We start from the raw sequence: 24963 nt of genomic DNA, 5'->3' as shown, positions 1-24963 counted from the left end.
TAAGTTGCTACAGTTGGTCTTGAACTTGGTATCCTCCTGCCTAAATTTCCCAAGTTTCTAGGATTATAGGCATGTATCACTATGCCTGGCAATGCCATTTTTTCCCCAAATAATACACTGAAATTCAGGCAATTCAAGAAAACAGGATAATTTCACAAATTTTTTGACAATAACAAATTTAAATGTTAGTTAAGAGATCATTGTCTCTTTGATTTTTTAGAAGATGCTCAAAATACTAACCAATACTAATCAATATTTCTAAGTAATAGATGTCTAGAATTGATATTTAGATGGCATTCCATGTGATTTAAAACTTGAGGAAAGATATGGAGAAAATACAGCATAATTAGAAAGAAAACATTGGAAATTAACACTGATGGATTTTAAATCATATGTTACCCCACCAGGAAAAATGTGGCAAATATTTTGTTTTTTTATTTCTCATCATTTCATTGCATACACACTCATACATCACACCCACACAACTGAGTTACAGTGATATACATCTCTATATCATGCCTTTTTCAACCCCCATTATATCAAAAGCATAGTTCTACATTATAAAATGTTCTTGGAAAACAAGATTTCTAATAATCAGCAATTTTTGTGTATTTATAAATTAACTTAAAAAGTTAGAAGCCACTTGCTTGACAACAATCATAAGACCTGCAGGATGAACTCATAGTTGTTCAAATTTAGTATAAGAAAATAGTATGAGAATTGGCAAAAAAAGTATGATAAAGCCATGTTATTCTGGATCCAGTTGTAGAAACCAATGGAATTGTGGTCTCTTTGCTGATAAAAAATCATCTGGACTATTGCTATCTATTAATCTTAATTTTTAGATGTCAGTAACTAATTAGGCCATGTCTAAAAAAGAATTTAGACAATGAGGAATCTAGAATCCCAACCATGTAGAATATGGAAAGCCTCTACTCAGAAGAAAATAAGGTGAATCCTTTTATTTTCTTACCACCTTGTATGATTGTAAATGCTAAAAAAAAAAAAAAAAAGAATCATACCCTTGGACATATCTGCTTTCCAAGGTCAACTCTGAGTGCATCATCTTTGTATGACTAGAAATCACACAAATCTGGGATGTGACGCAATACATATAAATAACTATTGAATGAATAAATATGTGAAAGAATACATTCACAAACTAAAAACAACAAATTAAAAGTATAGAGAAGCAATTTTCTAAATAAATATAAGCAAAAAAATACATACCAAATGAGAATTTAACTTCTGGTCATTGAAAGGGCTCTGTCAAACTAATTATTAAGAGATAAGTATATGAAATAAAAAGTTTTATTGGATTATTTCATGAATTTGGAATCAGCTGACATATAACAAAATGTGACATTAATGTTTTTAGAATATAGGTAAGATTACGTTTATTCTCCATGTTTTAGTATATATGTTTAAAAAAGTAACTATAAAACATTCAATTCTGTATATAAAATGGGAGATATATATTATAATAGCTTTGTGACCTTAGAACAGCAGAATTTTTTTTTAAAGACAAAAAAAAAAAAAAAGACATGTTCATTTATGTTAACCTTAAGAACTCAGGTTTCTCAAAAAGCCACCAACTAAGGAATACAAAGGCACTGGGTTCTGTGGCATGTGCCTGTAATCCCAGCAGCTTGGGAAGCTGAGGCAGTAGGGATGTGAGTTCAAAGCCAGCCTCAGCAAAAATGAGGTTCTAAGCAACTCAGGAAGACCCTGTCTCTAAATAAAATACATGATAGGGTGGGGGGTGTGGCTCAGTGATTGAGGGCCCCTGAGTTCAATCCCTAGTACCACCTCCTTCGGGGAAAAAAAAAAAAAAAAAAAAAAAAGAAATGAAAAGGCAAGACAATCCACAGAATGGAAAAAGATGTTTTAAAAGTATGAATTCAACAAAGGACTCATATCCAGAAAATAGAGAAAATTTCTATAAACCATTAAAGAAAGAGACTCACTACTCCTTAGAAAAATAGGCAAAAAACCCGACCAGTCAGTTCACAAAGGATACCCAGTGATCATAAAATATATGGAAAGATGACCAATTGCATTCATCATCAGAGAATTACAGATCAAACTACAATAAAATCTCACAGCACAGAAAACACTAATGACCTCATAGCAATGGAATACCTGGGAGCACAAATGTGGAGCAAACAGATACATTTAAGATTGCAGGAAAGTGAACTGGTATAACCAGTTTGGTAAACTGGCAGTATCTGCCAAAACTGGGTATATGCACTACCTGTGACTTAGCAATTTTACACATTGTTTCTTATAGCTACAAAAGGAAGGAACGTTCACAGCAGCATTAAGAATAGATCCTAAAACTATAAGCTATCCAAAAGTCCACATTAACAACAGAATAAAAAAATATACAGAGTGGGAAAATATACATCTATGAAAGTAAACAAACTAAATTGTAATAGCAAATATCAGACATTGCAAACTGATTTGTACTAGTTGCATAGATGTTCCTTTTTTGGAAAATTTATGAATTCTAGATATATGAAAACTATATTTTTGGTGTGTGTTTATTATATATATACATATCAATACAAATTTTAGACTATAGTAAAATTCATTTAATGTTTTCTAGCAAGCAGAATATTTGATTTTTCACAAACATACAGTAAATAATGTGCTCTCTTATGCTTCCTAAGTGTGATAAAAAAAATTTAAACAACTATTTTGATGAGTTATTCCATTGTCATACATTAACTTTTTAATGAGCAGTCTACATCTATCAACACTTTCCAAGACTGCTTACCATTTCTTAAGGATCATTACTTATCACCCACTTCTGTTTTGATTTTGTAAATGAAGCTATTGTTATATTTATTACTGTATTAATAGTGCTTGTACCTTCAAGATAAATCTATGAGAATTACATGATCGGTAGTAGCTAAGGCATCTTATTCATGTTACTTAGTTTGTTATGCCCTAGTTTCCCTATCTGTGAAGGGGAATATAGAACAGATGAAGACTAAATGAGAATCCACTTAAGTCATCTCTAACTATACTGACAAGTACTTCTCAACAGATTACAGACATTATTGTTAGTGTCATTCCATGAGGTTGTGGGAATATAGTCATTGAGACAAATATTAAAAAATGTTTAAGACATTCTTAAAAATATATGTAATTATCAATTTCACCGTATTATGATGTGCATATTCATTATATTTATGTAAAAGGAAATATGTTTTTAAGACAGTAAAACACCATTTTTTTGTTCTCCTTAGTTAGTTGACCTACAGTTCCTCTATTTATTGAAATAATGCCACTATTTCCAAAAGACAGAATTTAGATTATATGAAGTAACTCATAACATAGCTGTATTTTAACCATATTTTTAAGTTCATATTGACAAAGTAGTCCTGAAACTCCAGTTTTACAGATGGCCAAAGCATTTTCCAAATTCAGAAATTTCCTTTTACCTGACAAATGACAATCTAGTACTACCAGAAAACAGTAGTACCATAACACAATGAAGAGTATGCAGGATATATTTTTTTAGAGAAGCTAATTGTGAAGTGAAGATAAATAAAAGTAAAAAATAGCAGAAAGAAAGAAAGGACATTCAGAAAGGTTTTGCCTAAAGGTAGGATAACATTAGAATCCCTAAGAAGGAATCTGGTACCTTCATGCTCTGGGATTAGGCCCAGGATTGATTGTTTGATAAGAAAAATTCCAAGAAAAGCTCCAGGGTAAGGTAAAAGCCAAGAGGACTTGCATTCCGCTTGTCATTTAGTAGCTGGGAGCGTCAAAAACCAGAGTGTCCTTGCCAATATGTATGACACTGTAGAGGAAAAATGGCAACAAGACATAGGCAGAAAGTTTTGAGACAGCATCTCTGATATGCATGAATCTAGAAATTTCTACATTTCCCAGTGGGAGTATACAGAAATACTGTAAGGACTAGTGTGCCCAGATAGCATGCATTGAGATAAGGCAGATGCAGAATACCGGCAATGGTTGCTAGCAAAATCCAAGGATCACATGTCAGGAGAGAGCAGCAAAGCACACCCAATGACCAAGCTGGATGAGGCTATCTCAACAGAGACCAGCAAGGATCCAGATGGCAGCAAGTGGGCCACAGATTCTGTCTTCCTCTATCTGCCCTTATCCTGAGGACAAAAAACTTGTCTAGCATGCTTCATCATCCATCATCCAAAAACATTTTATAAATAAGAGAAACCTCATGAAGACAAGGAAAAATTTCATTGACAAGAAGTTGGATCTTAAAATTTACTATTTTTTTTTTATTTTTAAGAGGTTTTCTTTCTTACATCCAAAGAAAAGTCTAATTTAGGTTTCTCCCATCCTCAACAAAGTTGCTTCCTAGCACCATCAGCAGGAGATTCAAGTTTAAGAGGAGATATATTATACAAACTATTTAGTTACACTTTCTTATATTATCTGAGGAGGAGTGAGTCTTAAATCCCTGTAGGCAAAACATAAATTATAACACATTTGACTGAATTTACTACACAGCAGCAGACTTACGATTACTTAGAGGAGGAGCCAGATCATACATCACCCTAAACCAAGAAAACTCAATTAACATCTATGCACCCACTATAGGTGTAGACTATGGACACTGCTACTGAACCTAGTCATCTCACTAGTTGCATCCTGAGAAGGAAAGCAAAGAATACCAAGACACTTCAGCTGTGGGTGCATGACTCAAACAATCTCCTTACTGATTCTCCAACAAGGCTATGGCTGACTTTCTCTTAGGCTGTGAACATAGAATTTCATAGTAAAGTCATAGCCGTTTTTCTAAGCAGGATTTTTTACAGTAACATAAGTAATTGTTAACAAATGGAATCTGGCATAGGATTTTATATATTTTTTTAAAATGGGAATAGAGAATTTTATATGCACTTTTTAAAATGACGGGACCATTTGAGATAAGTCCATTTGAGATAAGCTAAGTTTTAATTTTGTCCATGTATAAAAAGGAGATACTTGTATTAGTAGATCCTCCATTGCCCTTCCATTCTCAATACTCTGTATTTTATGAGATAGGTTTGGAGACACAAATATTGATCACTATATTGAGGTAGTTTTGCTCAAGATGGACTTAGTATACACTATACTAATGCCAAAATTATGATAGTGTAGACCTTAGTTCACAGAAATAGCAGAGCTGATATTTATAGGCAAGAAATCATGAATATGACTTAGTATAACTTTCTGAAGCACAGGCATGAGGTAAATCATGAGTCAAAGGAATAAAATTATTTAAAAAATCACTGCTCTTTTTTATTCAACGACTACGTCTAAATACCTGTCATATGCAAGAAATTATGTTAGGGAATCTCAGGAGACAGAAACATGAATTAAGTCAGCTTCTCATTAAAGGGAAAGTTTATGTGAGAAATTTCATTTCTATAACGTTGGCTGAACTTTGAATGATTGCCAGTGCTACGGCTGTGCTTGGTGAAACTATTCTGCCAACAGTCTCTAGGAATGACGAGCCACCCAAATCAAGGACAGCATACTATTATATAGCCTTCCCTGAGAGATTCAAAGCTTGTGATCTACAAACCTTGATTAACAGGACAAACATAGCACAATAAATCTTTTCAAGAATATATCAAACTCAGTAGAATCACACTGAGGAATCTGATTCTTTTTTCTTTATTAAGGCACTTTTTCTCCTTTTACCTAGTTCTACCCTCTAAAATAAAGAACAAGGGGATTTAAATTATTTAGTGCTCCAAAACATACACAAACGTAATATACACTTTGCTTGATAGACAATAAGGTAGGTACCTCTTTATCCCTTATGTCACTGACAGAATAAATAGTTCCAAATGTTTAGGAAGTTATGAAGTTATTTGATGTATGAAAAATGGTACAAGCTCATTATTCAATATTTGTAGTGCAAGACAAGGTTCTGCGATGGCTCCAACATGACTATATCCAGCAGGGAAGAGGTTTTGATTTATTTGGACTAAAATACTTTGAGTATAGTAGAAGGAGACTAAGAACTTCTCCCTGGTATTTCCCATTCAGCAATTTGGGTCAGATTTGCAAAGTTACTCCATACGCTGGATCTTACATTTATTCAGTGGCCTTGCTTAACAGCTAGTAGCAAAAAGCACCTCCTTTCTTCAGAACAGTCCTGTTATTTTAACATGGCTGTTTCTATTTATAGAGTTACACAATCCATTTGGTTCCTTCTTCCTCCCCATCTGAGACAGAGTTTACAAAAAGAAACCACAGTCATTACATAAAAGCCTTGCCAGGAAATCCAAGTGTTGTTTTCTGGAGGAAAATAAAGTACCCGCACCTTGACTTACTTCTCACTCATCCTAAATCACATCTGCTCTTTGCAACACGTTCTTCTGGCTGAAGAAATTGGTCTGAAGTTTTTACTATGATCAGTAGAAGGCCATCTTTGCTCTTTTGACTATTCATATTGTGGTTTTATAGATGTCCTGTAAATGAAAGCCTGGTGCACAACAGGAAGCCCATACTGCCAAGTCCTTTGGGGACCAGTAACACATACCTAAGAGGACCCAAGTGGCAAGACATTAGAACAAGTGGTTACAGAGTGCCATTTGAAAATAAGGAAGAAAAAGGCCAGAGCCTCACTCTGTTCTAAATGGAGTGGCAGCTGCACCAGCTGGATCTATTCAAATTAATACTGTGACAGTTTGGCATATCAGGGTACTGTTCCCTAAAAAACTAAAACAAACTGCACATGAAGCAAAATGAATTCAGGGATAAGACTTCTAAAAATGTCTTATGAGTCCTTACAATATTAAACTTAACCAAAATTTAATTAGCATAAGGCTGCAGAAGAGACAGGAAAATATCATTGTCTGATCCCCATACTTTGTGCAGCAGATCTGCTTATGCAGAACAAATGAGAAAGTATCAGGAAGAAAGAACTACAGGTAAAGCCAGTACCTGAGCTACTCTCTGATCATTCTCCCTACACAACTTTCCTGTTAAATTCTCTGCTGTTACCTTTCAGTTGTAATTTCTTTGATTCTCTCAGCTTGATACACATAGAACATACATAAAGGCCAAAGAAAACGTGTTTAGTGCCTGAAGAAATTCATTTTTTGCTTGGGATAACTGGACAAAATGTGATGTAATTCCTCTCTTGAAGGTAAAATATGTTGTGATCTTGAAGGCAATTTTTCTTTATATAATCAAAATGGTAAAGGACAATAGATGACCTTACAAAACATAGTTCTAGAATCTAAGATTCTCTCCCATACAAATTCCTCTGGTAATTTGGGTTGTGGACAAATGTTTCTTCCTTTTTGTACTCCCCAAACATTCTGTCAATGGTCTATTGTTAAAGCCTGGACTTCTTCTCAGACCACATCCTGTCTGTCTTATGAGAAGAAGCATGCTTTTGAAATAAAATGAAAGTCCTGACCTCCATGTGCAAGCTTTGAAGGTACAGAGAAAACAAATTCACTACAGGACCCCAAGATACCATGATATTGAACTCAAGGTCCATAAGACATGTTGGAAATTGATGAACTGAGGAAACTAATATATTCATTTTATTGGCAATTCTATTCCTTTTTCACAAAAGGAAATGGGATAGTCATAGCTAGTTAAAATGGCACAGATATAGAAAGAGGAATATATATATATATATATCAAATATATATATATATATTTGAAACTCATTTATATAAGTCATTCTTTCACTAACTACAATTTCTACAAAAAATTTGAAAAAATACTATCAATGAATGGACTAACCTATTAAATCTGAAACAGAAGTGATGACATCTGATAATAAATCTTTACTAAAGCAATATTTTAAAATTGATAAATACATATTTCTAACAACTATAAAATTATAATAATAAGACTATTAAAATTAAAATTAAATCCAAGACAAAACTAAAGAAAATTTGATAACAAGTGTAAGCAACCATTCTAGTTTTCCTGGGACTGAAGTATTCCCCAAACAATAAAACTCTCAGTTCTAAAATCTAAGCACGACTGGTTGTCCTGAGCTTTTCCTGTCAGAAATACCTTTCAATATGGAACATACTAATGTTAAATCTCCTACGTTAATTCATTATACAAAACGAAATGTATAAACTTTTAAGGAATAAGGTGTGTATGTGTGTGCTGGTGATTGAACCCAGGGCCTCAGACTTGCCAGGCAAGCATTCTGTGAGCTGTATCCTCAGCCCAGCCCAGGAATAAACTTCTTGACAACAGAATCTCAGAGTTCATAAAGCAGGAAACATAAAATATGAATCTTTACTAAAAGATTTTAATGGAGGAAGATCTGACATTTGAGGGATTCTGTGATATTTAGTATTAGATGCATTTGGGGTGTTTGTCACCTTCAAACTGAACCCATGTTCCCAGCTACATCTGTCTGTCCTTCCCTTTCCTTCCTAGTGTTCATTCAACCAGAACTGGGGACCTGGATAAAGTGTCAGTAGCCTTTAATGTGATCTTTGGAATGCATTGAATTTTTAAAGCTGGAATTTTGATACACTTATTTTTTTAAAAAAATAGGCTTGTCAAACTTTAAAATGGCAGAATGAAAAAACAATAAATAGCAAACCCGTTTTTTAAAAAATCAACTACTGTTCCAAATTTAAGTGGATAACAAAAATTTCTATTCCCTACTTTTTTATTTTAGTAAGCTTAAATATAGGTTAAAAAAAATCATTGAACAATAGTGAAGTAAAATAAGGATTTTAGTGGATAAGCTTCTTCCCAAGAATACATCCTTTCAGCAAAGGAATAATTAAAGTACTCAAATTCTCTTAATTGCTATAGAAAAGTCTGAAATAAGGTCATTCAAGGTTAGGATGATAGAAGTTTTTAGTTAAAGCTTGATAGTACCTGGTTCTGTCTTCCAGGGACAGTCTCAGGTTACCCTTAATCTCAGCACAAGCAAATCCATGGTTCAGTCCATAAGCCACTATTGAGACTTTTTTTATTCAAACAACACTGCCTGAATTTTGGAGTTTTACTGGTATTTCATAAGATCTGCTACTCATGTCATTAAAATTCATGGAACCAGGAAATTTAGAGTAACACATAGACATTAATGTATTTATTTCAAACTGTATGCATATTTCTCCTTAAAGTTTGGAGTAATAATATTCTAAAAACAAAGAATAGCTCTGTACTAAAAATTATGTCTTCATAATGTCTCACCCACTTCCAAAACAACCCATATGTAGTAGCTTCATATTGCTCTGATCTAATATTATTTTGAAGAATACTTTATATTCAGAGCATTTTAAATATACACTATAATTTTAATTCTATCCAAAATTAAGGTGAAGTTGACATTCTTGTCTTACAGTTGAGAAAACTGAGTAAAACATGCATACTCTATAAGAGAGTACAAGAAACAAAGGCCAAGACAATCTTTCTGATTGGAAATTTAGTGATCTCCCACTGCTGCCCTTGTGTTGTATGTAACATACTCTATATATTTAGTTTACACAAGAAATAAAATGTGATTACATCATATGTATGTATATGAATATATTCATCTTCCTCGGTGAATATTTAATAGAATAAAAACAAAAAATTTAATTAAGTCCATGTAGGAAAATAAGATAGAAAACATTGACTAAAATTTTGAGTAAAAATATGTTACACATCCAGAAACTGGAAAAGGCATGAATCTTCTGAGCAATATTAGCTCACACTTTGGGCAAAGCTATGGTCTGAACGTGTACCCCCAAATTCAGATTGAGACTTAATCATCAATGTAATAGTAATAAGAGATTTTTGTTTGTTTTTGTTTTTGTTGTGCTGGGGATTGAACCCAGGACCTCACGCCTGCTTGTCAAGTGCTCTGCCACTGAGCTACTTTCCCAGCCCACAATTAGGCCTTTAAGAGGTGATCAGTTATGAGGGCATGGCCTATGTGGATGGGATTAGGGCCCTTTAAAATGGCTTAAGAGAGTGCATTTGCTCTCTCTAGCCCTTGCAACATGTGAAGACAGCATATTCCTTCTCTCAGGAAAATGTAGCTACAAGGCACCATCTTAGTTTTAGAGACTTGTGTGTCCTTATACACAAAACCTGCTGGACTCTACAACTTGGCCATCCCAGCCTCCCAAATTGAGAATTCATTCATTTTGTTTATAAATTATCCAATCTGTGTCATTTTGTTAAAACAACACAAATGGACTAATACAAGCACTAATTATTTTTAATTTATTGGTTCTTTTTAGTTATACATTATTTAGTTATTTATTTAGTTATTCTGTGTTAGCAGAATCCATTTTTATATAAGTAAACAAGCATGGACTATATCTTATTCTAGTTAGAATCTCATTCTTATGGATGTACATTCTTTCCTCTAGGTTTATTCTTTTCCAAAACAACCCCTATGTGGTAGCTTCATATTGCTCTGATCTAATATTATTTTGAAGAATACTTTATATTAAGAGCACTATAATTTTAAGTCTATCCAAAATTAAAGTGAGGTTGACATTCTTGTCTTACAATTGAGAAAACTGAGTAAAACATGGACGTTGTTTTTTTCTTCTTGCAACCCTATTTCATTTGTATATTTTTTGAAATTTTGAATATTGTGTAAGTTTTTATTCAGCATCTCATTGCTGTGACAAAATACCTGAGACAAGCAACTTAGAGGAGAAAATACTCATTTAGCTTATAGTTTCACAGGTTCCAGGCTATTGCCTGCTAGCTCCATAGTTCTGGGCCTCAGGTGGGGCAGAACACCACAGCATAAGGGCATGGCAGAAGAAAACTGCTCACCTCATGATAGCCAGGAGGCAAAGAAGAGAGAGAGAGAGAGAGAGAGAGAGAGAGAGAGAGAGAGAGAGAGAAAGAATAGGCTAGAGACAAGCTACATAGTTCTCAAAGACATGGCTCCAAGGGTTATTTCCTATACTTTCAACTAGGTCCCACTTCCTGAGCTTTCCACTGCCTTCCAATAGTCTATTAATTTATAAAACCTAATCTACTGATGAGATCAGGGACCTTATTATCCAATCATTTCTTAAAAGCCCTATTTCTAAATATTGCTACATTGGGAGTCAAACCTTCAATATATGAAACTTTGGTGGACATTCCAGATCAAGATTTAATAATAAGTTTTTTTAATTTGTAGTAAATTATTTTTTATAAATAATACAGCCTAAACCATTGGTTGTAAACTGGGACAACCTTATGTGGGATGAAATATTCTTGAAATAAATGAAAATATTCTTGCTTATCACAACAGAGAGGGAAAAACTTGTTTCTAAATAAAACAAGCACACTCCAAACCAGTAATAAAGGTAATGATTGTTGAAATCTGAATGATAATCACTTCTGATATTTCTAGGTGATATTAAATAGGAATTTAATGTTGCAAAAAAAGAATATAGAGATTGTAGATGCCTATAAAGAACTCCAGTTGTTGCAAGTATATTTCCCATAATGCCTATAATGTTGAGAGAAGCTGTTACAGGCATTCATACATATGTAGGCAAGCACGCACAGTAAGTGATATTTGCTGATCGATTAATCAACAAAGACAGGAAAAGTCACCCACATTCTATGAAGTAGATCTGGAATTAGTAACTAAAAGATTTACATTTTCCAAAATAGTTGGCTTTCATAGACTACAATAGATCTCAATGGAATCAGAGGAAAGTAGCTAAGAGAACATATTGTGGAAGAATCTGATAAACACTGTGGGCAGTTGAGGAGGGCAATGCACAATGTGGATATCACAGCCAAAGGAAGGAAGGAAGAGACACCTATAGAAAACAAGATGCTTAGAAGGGAAAAGAAATGTGAAACATAATCCTATATATATATATATAGTGACATATATATATATGTCAAAATAATAATAACAGAAAAAGTTCTGATAAACACACACTCTGTAAAAACACAATAAATTGTGCCAAAAAAGGCACAGCAAGATTATATTTAAATTGTGAGCATTTACAGATAATAAAGATAAATACAAAATCTGTGCATTTTTTAGTCTAAAAAGTGATCAACTTAATTTGGTCCAACCTAAAGCTAAATAATAAATATTTCAAAGAAGAAACCTAGGTATAGTCTCATATGCATAATTAATCTAAAGACCAATGAAATCATTCAGAAAGTCATCTTGCCCTTGGAAAGAGGCTTCTCTATAGCGCTCTTTACAATCTAGAATTCAGGTTTTACATTGGCTTGTCCTTTCTGGTTTCCATAAGTGACACAAGAGTTTCCAGGACCTGAAAACATTATGAAAGTAGAAGCAAGGGGGCAGGACCAAATGGGATGGGGGGGGGGAGCTGCTTTCAGAGTGGGACTAGAGATCAACAGGCTCAAACAAAGAGAGAGAGAGAGAGAGAGAGAGAGAGAAGGTAGTTATCAAACTCATGGAGTAGGAAACAGTTGGAGATGTCAGGAGAACATAGCAAGCGTTTTATAGCATACATTTGTGTACATGGGCCTGGTTTGTTTTTTAAAAGATGGATTTACTACAAGGTCTTTTCTTTCTGTATTTAGAAATTATGGAGTCCTCATATTCAATGTTTTACATTTAAAGAAACATCCTTGCAAATCAGAACAATGAAGGGACAATCTGAAAGACACTTCTGAGTACCTTAGAATATATTTTTAATAAGGCAAATTTTTGCCTAAATTAGAACATTTGACAAATTGCCCTGTCTCCAGCTAACAAAATGCTTAACCCTTTCTTTTAATTTATGGGCATACAGTCTATATTTCCTACCCTGTCTGGCCATTAATTATTGTCATATGATTGAGTTCTGACCAGTGCAATTGAGTGGAAGTGATATGTCAAGTTTCCAAGCCTCTTATGAAACCTCACAGTTTTTCCTCTTACACTGGCTGAAAGTGGAAAGAAGTGACCAGTAGCTGGAAGGAACCTGGTTTCCAGGGTTGCCATATGCATGTATTAGCAAACTATTTCTGTAAAGGGCAATTTAGTAAATATTTTAGCCTGTGCAGATAATACATTCTCTATCTGACTATTCATCTCTATCCTTGTAGCACAAAAGCAACCACAGACCACACACACACACCATCCTCATGCCCGTGTTCCAGTAAAACTTTATTTCTAAAAAAATGAGCACCCCTATATTTATCCTCTGTGCCAATTTGTTGACCCTTGACCATATGGGGTCATAAAAGTAGTGAAGAATATATTTCTAGTATAGTTAGACCCTAAGGTTTTGGATTTGTGCATTAAAAAAGTCATCGTTACCTCAATTAATACAATGCTACTTTGACAATACATAAAGTTTGTTCTAACTCGTTTCTTTATGAAATATTGTGAAGCTGATCATTCCATATTACCAGAATTTTACAAAAGACTTTACAACATTAAAATATGATAAAGGAAATCAATTCATAGGTCTATTTTGTTTTTCTTTTATGGAAACAGAATCATGTTATTTTCACTAGGAAAATTGTAAATATTTTTCCTGGCCCTCTCATCTGGTGACTTTTTCTCCAGTAAGAACTGGAACACTTTTCTAAACAAATCATTCCATGATTTGCAATGGGGAAGTCCTGCTATGTAATCAATTAGCAAACTTTCCCACAAATATCAAAATTCTCGCCAGACCCCAGTGATTATTAATACAAAGAAAAATATTTCTTTAAAAAAAGGAAGCAATAGTGGGTGTTGGGAAAGAGGAAGAGTTCAAAATGAGATTTGTCAAAGATCAATTCAGCATTCCTGGCAAGAATCCATAACTTTCCATGTTTTCCTATTACATGATTTAATATCAGAAAGAAAGTAGTACATAGACGCCAATTAGAACTAGGTGGGATTTCCAGCTCTACCCTGAGTTCCGTTTCTAAATTAATTCAATGGGAATAATACTAAATTTGGTATAGCATCCAGCACATGGCAGATACTTAAAAATTAGGGTTTGGGGTTATGGCTCAGTGGCAGAGCAACTTGCCTAGCACATGTGAGGCACTGGGTTTGACCCTTAGCACCACATAACAAATAAAATAAAAGAATTCTGTCCATCTACAACTACAAAAAAGATTTTTAAAAAAATCATTAGGGATGGCTGAGATTGTAGCTCAGTGGTACAGCACTTATCTAGCATGCATGAGGCACTGGGTTTAATTCTCAGCACCACATATAAATAAATAACATAAAGGTCCATCAACAATTAAAAGAAAACTTTTAAATTTTTTTAAAAAAAATCATTAGGGATTATCACTAGCCTTAATTGTCAATTTCTGCCAAGTTCACAAACTGTCATTTCCTACTAAACACTACATTTTAGTGTGAATAAAACATATCTATCCATCAAGACTCAGACTTTTCTGAGGTGGTTGATAATAAGTTAATCAAAACATCTACAGATTCTTTTACTAGACTCATACCTCTTTCATTGCTCTTGAGTTTTGTATTTCAGTATGAAATTTGTTCCATAACATTCTGCTTTTCTTCTTTATTTTGAAATGTCCTACCCTTTTCTGGGTTGCCTCACATTCCATTTTATCATAATCTAGACTAAAATATAGACTTAATTGTGTCTCTTTTATACTCAGCATCCTTCCCTATCCTGAAGTCCAAACTCCTCACAGTGGCATTTAATGCCCATCTTCCCACTGCCTCTAATCAACCCCATCTCTCTGGCTTGCATTCTATGTCCTAGGTTTACCGAATAATCTGCAATTTTATAAAAACAGTACAGTATTTCATTGCTTGTTCTTACGGTTTTGATCTGGAATATCCCCCAGATATCCATGTGTTGAAGGCTATTCACCAATGCAGCAAGGTTTAAAGGTTTTAGAAACTGTAGGCGTGTGGGGTAGGGTTGGAAGAGGCAGGAGCATGATCTTAGGGCTGTACATTATTCTTGGCTCCTTTCCCCCTATCCCTTGGCTTCCTGGTTGTCGTGAGCTAAGTAGCTTTCTTCCGCCACACCCCTCTGCCATGTTCTGCTTCACTTCAGGCCCTGAGCAATGGAGTCAGACAACCATGGACTGAAACTTCTGAAACCATGAGCCAAAATAAACCTTTCCTTCTCCAAGATGTTCTTGTCAGTAATGAAAAGCTAATCAAGCACAGAAACTTGTTACCAAGAAGTGGGTTCATTGTTTAAACTATACCTGACCTTTGGGATTAGTTTATAGGAGGAGTTTGAAAAAGTTTGGAGACACAGAGTAGAGAAGCCCTAGAATGTTACAAGTGGAGCTCATCATAGGATTGTTCTGCAAGCTCAGACCAAAGCACCTATAGGAGTGTGGACACTGAAGTCTGTGTTCACGAAGCTTCAGAGGGAATGACGACTCCACTGGAATTGGACCAGAGGCCACATGTGTTACATTCAGTCAAAGAACTTGTCTGTATCTGTCCATTCCCTGAGATTTTTGTATAAGGCAGGGTTCAAAAGTGATGGACTCATTAATCTGGTACAGAAAAGGCAGCACAGCCTTTTCTGTGGTGGTATGGATTTTGCTGGCTGTATTTAGCCAGGTTTCCTAAAAGAACTGGGAGCAAAGAACAGAACAGAAAGATTTGGAAAATTTCACATTTGATCAGAAAAAGGGTAAGTTGAAAGTTGGGCAAAGTAAGGTATGATTGCTGAAGAGGTTAATACCATTAAAGAGAAACCAAGTACTTTGAATGGAGAAAACAGGAAATATGCCTTGAGGGTGTCTCACCAATCAGCAAGACCTCACCCATCACAGGCTTAAGTGTGTCAAAGTGTAAACTCATTTGAAAGAGTCTGCTTTGAGAAGAGTACACTACTGCAGCACTATGCTCTATAAGTCTAAGAATCTATTTCCCAAGATTTGCTTCACCTTGCTCAGCTGCCCAGGCATGCACTAACCACTGCAGCCATGTTCCAAGTATCCCACATACTGCTCCTGCTGGTGGCAGATCTTCCTATTGCCCACATGGTGTTAATTTTGTGGGAATGCAAAATACTGGAGTTTACAGGATCATGGAGGCTTCACCCAGATTTTAAAGGAAGACCTCAGAAGTTAAACAACATATCCCACAACACAATCTGTGTTGGCAACCCCTGAAAGGCCTGTGTGTGAAGCTGTGTGAGTGAAGCAAAGACTGCAATGAAGACACCAGGAAGATAGAGATGCCAGGAATGTGGAATCTTTGCCAAGAAAAGCTATAGACAGCAAGCAGATTTAGCCCATGAGAGAAGCCATGTGGGCTGCAATTAGCAAGGCCACAGGAGTGGGATCCCCCAGCCCTTTGGAGCCCACATTTTGCCACCATGTTGCCTGGATGTCAGATGCTAGCTACAAGATTTAATGTCGTTCCTGCTGTGCTTCAATCTTGCTTTGCTCTCACCCCTTCTTTCTAAGCCCCTATTGCTCCCTTTCCTCCCTTTTGGAGGACTTCTGTACCAATGCTTGTTACTTTTTTACAGGAGCTCACAGCTAAATATTTGACTTAAGTCTCAGATATCTGAGACTTTGGACTTGAATTTCTGAGCAATGCGGGAACTATTAAGATTATGGGGATTCTTAGAAAGAATTCAGTTTATTTTGTGGGATAGGTATGAGCCTTTGAGGACCAGGGACTGGATGTTTTTGTTTGGATCTGAAATGTTCCCTTGGTGTTTCATGTGATGAAGGTTTGGTGCACAACACAATGAGGTTCAGAGTGACTGTAATCTATAGGTAGGTGACACACTAGGAGCATGCCCTTGAGGACTATATCTTGTCCTCTGCCCTTTCTTCTGTCTCTATTTCCTGGCTACCATGAACTAAATAGCTTTCATCTGCTATGTTCTTCGGCCATGTTGTTCTGCCTCGCCTCAGACCCAGTACAATGAAGCCAGAGGACCATAGAATGAAACCTCTATAATCATGGTCTAAGATAAACCTTTACACCTCCAAGTTGTTTGTGTCACATATTTGGGTCATAGCAATGAAAAGCTGATTGACACACCTGGTAAATGCTATTCTATTGAAAGTGTCCCCTTTCCCCATATTTATTTAGCTAAATCAAGTTCACTCTTCAGCATATGGTTGAAATGTTACTTTCCCCATACATGCAGAATTAATCACTGCCTCTTTTATTCTATTGCAAAATTTTATTAAATTTTATATTAACCTATTAGGCAATTATATAATATTATAATACTCATAAGTGATAAATGATAAACGTTGACCACCAATTGTGCACACTGGGTTGAATTAAAAGCTTATATGCACACCTTTACTCTTTAAAAAGTTATGAGCTAATTTATATCATTGACTTTATTAAACAGATGAAGAGACTGAGATTTAAGTATCCCAATTGACTTTCCAAGTTCATTTTGCTAGGAAATATTGGCACATTCCAAAAAGAGTGCTGTGGTTTAGTAAATGCTGCAAACAGGATAAAGACAAAAGATATAGTGTTAACCAAGAAGAGACGTCCCTTTAGAAGTTATTGATAAACTCTATGAAATAGAAGTCAGAGATAAAGTAAATCAAATTGAAAATGTGACAAAACAGCAATGAACAGACATTGTTCTTCAAGAAATATCTGCAAAGTAGAAAATAAGGACTCATTCTTTAAAGTAGAAGGAAGAAAATGATTATTCTTTTTATTAGTACAATCATTTTAAATAGTTGAAACCTAAGCATGATTAGAAGTTAATTCTAAAATAGCATTTTTCAATTTGGTTTGATTTTATACTCAATGTTGGTATGTTTCCCAAAATCAGGAGTCATTGTTTCATTGTTATGATTGGAGGATGTCACTGGTATACACAGTGGATGGAGATAAGGAAGTTCCTAAATACCTACAATGCTCAAAAGCATTCTTCTACCATCAACACAGAATTATCAGGTCTTCATGTTCCTGGAATTGAGGCTGAAAAGTTGTGGTCATTCATTGGAAAGGAAGGCATTGAAAATATAAGAGAAATCAGCCAAAATTGGGAAGGAGAAAAGAGTATATAACAAAAAGTTTACCTTTAGAAAAGCTTTATTAGAGTTGTTAGTCTCATATCATTTACTTTTTCTTTTTTTACAGATACAATGAACAAAGTTCAGAGACAGTAAATGATTTATCTTTTCAGAATCAATCAAGAATTTTAATTCAAATTTTGAGGTACTAGTACAATGTTCTTTAAATTAAGGCACCCAGTATAAAAAGTTCAAAGCTACTATGGATGATTGTTGGTGAAGTGATAATATAAACACAACATTACAGCAATCATTTTCTAAAAAATTAATAACTTATGCATTGTTTTATATTTTCATAAACAATATGTTGAATGCCTTTTTTATTAAGAGAAAGAAAATGGTTATGACACAGGAAAGAAAGAATCTACAAAAAAATATACTTGGCAAACTGACAGCAAATATGCGCACAACCTTCACACTTGCCAAAGAACAAAATGCATGAGATTTTTTAAAAAATTAATAATATATAATTGACATAAAATTTTAAAATAACTTTGCAATTTGAAGCATGAGATGTAAATTGTTCAAGATTTTGAAAAACACAAACTAAAATAATAGACAACAGTATTAGATTGCCACGTTTCTACCAATTGTCACTCAACAGTAATAAATGTATAATAATGAAAAACTGAGTGAGCTTTCAGCCAGGAGAGAAAATGTGAAAATTCAAGCATCATTACAACATTATTATACCATTGCTACTACAAAGGCAAAAAAAAAAAAATCAGCAATAACAGTTAACAATTAAAACAGGAAAATCTGTAGTAGGAACTAAAACTAGAAAAAGAAGCAATCATGTTTCTTTAAATACAAAGAGATAAATATGCAAGCACAGTAAAATAGTCAAGGAAAGCGGAATTGTCTAGGGACTTGAGCACTGACCTATGCAGCTGTAGGCCTGGCCAGTTCTGCAAATGTTACCATGAGAGCAGCCAACAGGAGTGCTGACAGTCCTCAGCAATCAGGCAACCTCTCCAAAAGGAAACAGCTGGAAGCCAGCGCCAGAGATTGACTCTATTGACATCTGCTCCTATATTTCTATCATGGGGTTACTTTTATTTATTTCTGTTTCTCATACAATTCAGTAGAGTCCATGTGTCAACTTCATAGTCTTCTCCAGAAACTTCTAGGTACTGGGACATAACTGATGATTTATTAACAATTTGCTAGCGATGTCGGTTTAATACTTAAAATAAATCCTACAACTCTATACAGAAACCAAACCAATCAATAACCCTCCATCACTGCCTTTGATAATAGCAAAAGTCTTTGTTGAGGCAGTTTAGTTAATTGGTTAAGAGTAACATGTTCTATTACTACAAAGACTTAATTGAATCTCTACCACTCTATAGTATTGAAAGGTTGAGAATTTAACTTTTCTAAATATCAGTTTCTTCATCTGTAAAATGGGGATAAAAATAATGGGCTATTCTAGAAGGCTACTATTAGAATTGAATGAAACACACCATGAAGTGTTGAATCCAGTACCCAGCATGTAGCAAACCTATGAACACCAGTTAATATTAGACCCTCTCAGCAACAATTTCTACAAATATCATCACAAGTGTGATTTTGTCTTATTCTTACAAAAGCTGTTATATACCTAATGAAGTCTGTTTCAATTGATAATCTGACCTAGACCTGCTAATTTTGGTAAATATTCTGCACCAGTTATAATGGTTTATTCACTGGACATTGTATGTAATCGTTTCCTCAAAAAAAGAGTGCTTTTCCTCTCTATATTTGAGTCCTATCTGCCCATTACATTCTAACAATTACAGTGTTTTCTAAATGTTCCATGCATATAGAATTTCTCTTAGCCATAAAAACCTGCAAAATAATTGCCCTCATTAATAATACTATTAATGCAATGTATTTGCTTGTCATATTAGTATTTGTGCTTAAATATTTGACTTAACTAATGTTTTTAAGTATCTTCAAGCATTTAAAGTACTAGTTCTAGCCCTTTGTAAGCACATTTGTGAGAAATAATCTCTACCCTGATTGTCAATACAACTCAAAGAGTTGAGTAGGAGAACTGAACAAGCATCCATATTATCAGGGACAGGGGTGTTAATTATTTCAATAACCTTCTAACATCTCCAAAAGAGAATGTAAACTCACTTTCCTTTTAAACTCCACAGAGTATTGTTATAATTCTGTTTTTGAAGTTGATCTTAAAGAGTGAGAGAAATCTGGAAGATAGAGTAAACCTAGAAAATATTGGCATTATATCAGGAAGAGAGAGTATAAAGAAGTAGGGGATAAAAAGGTTTTGTAGGGCAAACCTGATTCAAATTCTGGATTTTAGTGCTAGATGTCATACTGTTTAATTTTATGAGTGCCTCCTGCTCTCTTTATGCTTCAGTGTACTTCTCTGCAAATATAGAAAATAATGCCTTCTTTGAAATATTATGAGAATAAAATGAGAAATTTACTATAAAATATAGGGTAAATATATTGAAAAATATTGCTTTCTACAACAACAACAAAATACTTGAGTTTACACTACTTAAAAAAAGAAGGAAGAGCTGGATTAGCCCAAGTGAAAATTGAGACTAGATGTGAAAGAGCTACAGATCAAGCTGGGAATGAGAAAGTCAGCCCAGGAAGCAGTTCTCAGGAGTGGGTTTACCGAAGGAACCTTTTAGAACACGAATGTCTAATGCTTGATTGTGTGTTTTCTCAACCATGAAGAAAAAAAAAAAAGAAAAAAAAAACTTTTTTCTTAAATTTAACCTCCATATTCTTAAGTTTCCAAGGCAAAATGACTCTGTTCCTCATTTGGGTGAGTGCCCAGGAGAAACGGAAAACAAATGCATATGTGGAGAGAGATTACAAAATTTAAGATAAGAAATCAGAACAAGATATAACTAAAGGAAACATAAGCCTGTGACACATTATGGTAGATTTTTCCAATGTATGTGACATGGAGTTTAGAACTAGTATTATTTACTAAAGGACAGTGGAACGAAGCAGTCTGAAGAACTTGGGACACCCAGGAAGAAGACATCTGGGATAGAGTAGTTAGCTGGAGTTATGATGGAAGAGGAGGTGACAACAACTGGGAAACTGGGAAACACATGAATGAAGACATCATAAGACATGAGAAATAGCTATAGTTGTTATTTTTTTTACCCTTAAGGAGCATGGAGAATGTGTTAGATGCATGATGGAGAAGAGAGACAGGAGAATATCAATTTGGAATAATGAAATAATTGACAGAAAAGTTAACCAGGACCAAAAGATGAGGGCATGCAAAAGGGGATATATCTAAGCTATGAATCAAAAGTAAAATCTTCAGGGGGCTTAGGATATAGCTGAGCTGGTAGAGTGCTTGCCTTGCATGCATAAGGCCCTGGGTTCAATTCCAAGCACTGTCAAAAATCAAAACAAAAGTAAAATCTCCAGTTTTAGTAATATATGGTAGGTGAGGTGGCAATGTATATCATCAAAGACTAGTCTCCTGGCTTTGGAATTCACAATTGGATGACTGAAATGACTGCATCTGCCCTAGTATATGTAACACAAGGACAGGACAAGCAAGATCAAACCTATGTATGACAATGTCAGAAACGAGGTTTTATCTCTCAAATCGAGACTGTTGGGTGCAATAACTAGCTGAGTACTCCACATAAATATTTTCAAATGACAGTCATATACTGTGTGTACTATCCAGTGTCTTTTTTCTGTTAGAAATAAAAACCAAAACTTTCTAGCCAGGCACATGGCTACCTACTATAAACACTGCATTTTCCAATCTCTACTATACCTGTAAGGCCATAGAACTCTAAGTAGACCAATGAAATGTCAAAAGGTCCTAAATGAAATGGTGTGTTTCTTTTTGAATGGAGCTCAATTATCTACTCGAGACTGAGAGGTAGAAGCCACAGTGGATAATGGTGCCTTAAACAGAGCCTGGTTGTCTGACAACTTCCTGAAGTCACCCTGTCAGCCAAGGGCTATGTACCTCCAGATTTCCTTTACCGGAATAAGAAATAAACTCTTATCCATGCTATTGTTGAGTTTTCTACTATTTGTAGCCAAATCTAAAAATTTTGGTTATCAACTTCTTAATTTTTCAAAAGTCACCAAAAAAAAAATCTCTAAATATAATTCTTTTCAGCATTTACAAATATTCTGAAACACTGACCAGGCATTCTTCACATTTTGTTTGAAGAAGTTTTTAATCTGATAAGTGGCATGGCAAAAACATTCCTATAAATATAAGTACAACTCTACTAGCCACAGAGTCTTATTGGAATATTGAATGTTTGATTAATATGTTTGCTAACCAAAGTGATCAACCAAAATTCTTTTGAAAATACTACTCCTAATGGTCAAGTCTTAATCTAAGGCTATTTAACAAAGTAGAAGTTTTACTAACCCTAAAGAGATGACAGCCATGGTCAGCAGAGAAAATGGATCTATCCTTTCCACTGAATCCAGACAATACATTATGTATACACAGAACATTGGGACAGAGTTAGATAGCACTTGCCTTTAATTATTTGCAGAAGGTTCAAGTTTTAAGTACTTTGTTGCTGACTTACACTTCCCTAGGAGTACTCTGAATTACTCACATTGGACAGACAATTGCAAGCCTGTAATAAAATATTTTCTGTTAACTGATTTTCTTACTTTTAGGATGCTTTGTAAGAGATATCAAACTTCTCCTTTGGTAAAAGAAATGGTTCAAAGGGGAAAAAAAAACTTAATCTTTCTCATCATGGTTGTTTATTCATTTGTGGATTCATTCATTCTAATACTCAGCATTCAATCACTATTTAATTCTCATTCTCCATAAAACCTTGGGAGGAGGAAACTAGAGCACAGAATAAGATATGGGCCTTGACTTTTATATACATATTTCAGATCAGTGGGGATGGAAAGCAATTAACCATATAATCAAAATACGTACTACCAAATACGAAGGGTGTGTTTCCATAGACAGAGTCACAAGAAAGAAAAGTGAGGAGAGGAACAGCTAGCAAAGACTTTATAGAGAAAGCCACATCTGTGCTAAAGTTTAGAGATCTGAACAGGTGAAGATAGATGAAAAAAAGCATTTAGGAAGGAGTAGAGTTTTCACTTGCAGAATTGATTTCTCTATGTAATTTTTTTTCTCCTTAAATTATTCAACTTCCAGTTGAATAAGGAAAGTAAAATCAAAACATTTCCTAAGACTCCGGAGGTGAGAATGGTGACTCTGGAAATGCTTCTTTAAAGTAATGCTTATCAGGGTATAAGTGACCCCCCCATGAAGGTCATCAGCTGCAGGGCTATGCTGACACTCTGCATCTGGGGAAAACAACTGCAGTACAGCTTAGCAACAGCTATGAGCTAATGCTCACAAAATATAATAAATTAAATGACTGAAAAAAGATGTCAGTAATAAGTAAAACAGTAGGGTTTCAATTTACAAGTGAAAATCCAGACAAATGTGCAATATCGAGGAAACTAATATTTCATTTTCCTTCATATTACAATGAATTAAGCAGCCTAGGACACAAATACTCAAAGAGAAATTCTTTCAAATACAAATGACATGTCTGCATGGATCTTTCCAAATCTTCTTTTACATATGATATGTATGAATATAGGTCCACTTTTTCTAACATTTGTGATTGGTCATATTTATTAGTGCAATATTACAGAGCAATATCTGGGACTATTGATATCAATAAGTAATTAAGCACTTCATCAATATATAATATTAAGTGAATGCAGTATATGCATGTATGCAGAACTCTGTCCATAGCTTTTGCAACTACATGCTAAAAATCCAATTTTTATCAAACATTCAGATTTTCAGTTACTCTATTAACAGTCTTACCCTGGCTCCTCTACTACTTCCCATTTCACAACATGCTTTGTGGTCCACCTAAAAGGAAATGTGCATTTTTAGATATGAAAGTCTGTAGGTAACCTTCAGCTACTAACCTTGCTGTCTTCTTTCTCCTTGGATTTTCCTTGTAGGGACTTCTTCTCTCCAAATTCACAGGTTGATTTTAATGTGAGCTGACAAGAAAGCATTGAGCTCTCTGTTTCAGCAAGTTCCAAAGATCTTGAAGAATAGTGCTGTGACCCAGTAGTGCCAAGATTTGGTATCGGAAGAGCAGTGTGAACAGGCTTTGACCCAACAGCTGGCTGTCTCCGTTTGGAGGCAACCCCAAGTACAGGCATGGCTTCTATAAAAGTATCTTTTTGCTGCCAAAGAAAATGCTCCTAACCTCAGTCTGGTCGACTCCAACTTTACTATTTCCAGAACAAATACTTTAAACAAAACTAGCAGTCATCCTGATTTTTTTTTTTCTCTTAACTAATAACATAACTTTCAGAAAGAGGCAAAACTTCCCTTCATCTTTAGTTAAGTATCTTTCTTTTTTGTTGGCTGGGATCTTCTCATTCTCTCTCTCCTTCCCTCCTACCCCCCTTCCTCATTCTGTTCAGTGACTCAGTGTCTATGTAATACTAAATACTCCTCTGGGGAGTAAACTTTTCTGCAAGGTAAATGCTAGAAAGCTCCTTCTCTAGAATTACAGAGCTCCCAGATTTGCCGTTTCTTTTTACTACAACAGTCTGAGTCTGAGGTTTGTTTTTTTTTTTTTTTTTTAAAGGAGAAAAACAAAAGGAAAAACCCTTCAGTCCAAGCATCAAAGAAGCCAAAAGTCCACAATAGGGGAAGGACAGGCGTTCTTCCTGACTTCAGAAATAACCAGGCTGCATTTTTTAAAGAAAATCATATTTCCCCCAGCTTAAAAAAAAAAAAAAAAAAAGAATGGACATGTTAATGGCCAAAACAAACAGCTGTTGGAAGAACTTTTAGCCCGGAAATAATTTCAGCAATGAAGCTGTTTGTCTGATTTCCAGCTATTTTTCACTACTGACAGCCATGAGCCACGGTGTTCATTCTGTTTCATCCCATGAAATCAGGTTAGACTCACACAAGAATGCAACTCGCTAAAACAGCTAAATTGTTCAGCAGGCAAAGCCTGCCCAGTTAACAGGGCACTAAATATATAGTAATTTCTACATTTAATAATGATG

General features: G+C 34.8%; 1 protein-coding gene across 3 annotated transcripts in view; it reads right to left on the bottom strand.

Moving 5' to 3' along the window:
• Nucleotides 1-24099, bottom strand: part of Nav3 (neuron navigator 3) — a 339367-nt gene extending 315268 nt beyond the window's left edge. For all 3 annotated transcript variants that reach the window (XM_076853137.1, XM_076853139.1, XM_076853138.1), the window contains exon 1: nt 23857-24099. In XM_076853137.1, coding sequence (XP_076709252.1) covers nt 23857-24099 — 243 coding nt within the window. The remainder of the gene's footprint in view (nt 1-23856) is intronic.
• Nucleotides 24100-24963: the final 864 nt, after the last annotated feature.

The sequence above is a fragment of the Callospermophilus lateralis genome, chromosome 4 (assembly GCF_048772815.1).
Source record: "Callospermophilus lateralis isolate mCalLat2 chromosome 4, mCalLat2.hap1, whole genome shotgun sequence".
Classification (NCBI taxonomy): Eukaryota; Metazoa; Chordata; class Mammalia; order Rodentia; family Sciuridae; genus Callospermophilus; species Callospermophilus lateralis.
The sequence above is the reverse complement of the archived record's forward strand: the minus strand, read 5'-3'. Positions and strand labels throughout refer to the sequence as shown.